The sequence below is a fragment of the Belonocnema kinseyi genome, chromosome 1 (assembly GCF_010883055.1).
Source record: "Belonocnema kinseyi isolate 2016_QV_RU_SX_M_011 chromosome 1, B_treatae_v1, whole genome shotgun sequence".
NCBI classification, from domain to species: Eukaryota; Metazoa; Arthropoda; class Insecta; order Hymenoptera; family Cynipidae; genus Belonocnema; species Belonocnema kinseyi.
In genome coordinates, this window is record NC_046657.1 from 107,920,420 (window position 1) to 107,921,904 (window position 1,485).

A 1,485-nucleotide genomic window follows, 5' to 3' on the forward strand; every position below is an offset into this window, starting at 1 on the left:
TTGCCACCCTTTGCACGACCTTTTCCACGACCAGACATTTTAAAATGATTTTTACGCTTACGAAATTCTCACGACAAACTCGATCAACGCAATGACCAAAAAATTTTTAAATTCACGTTTTACGCACTATGGTGAGGATACGGCGCACGAAGGAAGCGCTGAACAAAGTGGGGAGAAACAGGTTATGATTGCTTCTGCCTACCCGATGCACCGATCTTGCATCATCCCCACTCCAGTCTGCGACAATTGAATCGCCTTCCCCACCGTGTGGCTTTTAAGTAGACGGCTTTAGAGACGAGCCAACAATTCGCCCTGAATTTTCGTTCTGTCATAATGGCCCCTAAAGCTAGTGGTAAAGCAGTGAAGAAGGCTGGCAAAGCCCAGAAAAATGTTGCTAAGACTGACAAGAAGAAGAAGCGTAAGAGGAAGGAAAGCTACGCTATCTACATCTACAAAGTCTTGAAACAGGTTCACCCTGATACTGGCGTCTCCAGCAAGGCAATGAGCATCATGAACAGCTTCGTTAACGATCTCTTCGAACGCATTGCCGCTGAATCTTCCCGTTTGGCTCATTACAACAAGAGGTCCACAATCACATCTCGGGAGATCCAGACTGCTGTGAGACTTATTCTTCCTGGTGAACTAGCCAAGCACGCTGTCTCTGAAGGCACGAAGGCTGTAACCAAGTACACCAGCTCTAAATAAATGTTGTTAACATTTTTCTGAACCAAAAAATCGGCCCTTTTCAGGGCCAACACATTTTTTAACGGAGGAGCCATTTCTTGTTCAAATTTCATGCTATTTGATTAATTTTGTTACGCACTCGTTATATACAGTGAAATTTGGATATGACGCTGTAATGGAAAACTTAAGAATAACTATTGTAAATACTGATTATAGCACGATATTTTTATTTTACGTATTGCCAAGGTTGGATTTCCCTTAACTTTTTCAGTTGATGCTGTATAGCAAAAAATAATATATCAATAAAATTGGTAACAACAATTTTGGGCAGTTACACGTTGAAAGGGAGAACCAGTTTCTGGAATAAAATAGTTTCAGAAAGAATGATAACACTGCATGCTATCTAGGGAAAAAAGATAAATATATGTTAGTTATCAAATTACTCTTCATTCAAAACCAAAATGAGCATCACTCTTCGTTTTTTCAAGATTTTCAAAAATTATTCCTATTTAGGGATTGAGATGAACCCAACAATTAAAAAATATAAAATCATTCACTGACTTGAGATTTTTTATCTTTCCATCGCGTCGTGCCTTTGCCGTCGTCCTTTTGTTCGCGTTGCGAATCCTCGGACCTGAGGTTTGTCCCACCTCTCGGGCCTCAACTCGAAAACTTTAGGGCAACGTCCCTCGTGCCATGCCATAAACACCTGACAGCTAATCTGTCTTATGACGGTAATCCTCTGTTGAGGAGTTTAGATAATTTTGTGAATGAAATAAGTTTCGAGTGTTCTGTTAGTTA

General features: G+C 40.3%; 1 protein-coding gene across 1 annotated transcript; it reads left to right on the forward strand.

Moving 5' to 3' along the window:
• Nucleotides 1-333: 333 nt before the first annotated feature.
• On the forward strand, nucleotides 334-720 carry LOC117168636 (histone H2B-like). Its single transcript, XM_033354323.1, has one exon. The coding sequence runs from the start codon at nucleotides 334-336 to the stop codon at nucleotides 703-705; it is 372 nt and encodes a 123-aa protein (XP_033210214.1). The 3' UTR covers nucleotides 706-720.
• The last annotated feature ends 765 nt before the right edge of the window (nucleotides 721-1,485 follow it).

Coding starts and splice junctions, on each gene's coding strand:
- LOC117168636 (XM_033354323.1), top strand. CDS start 334: ATGGCCCCTAAAGCTAGTGGTAAAGCAGTGAAGAAGGCTGGCAAAGCC.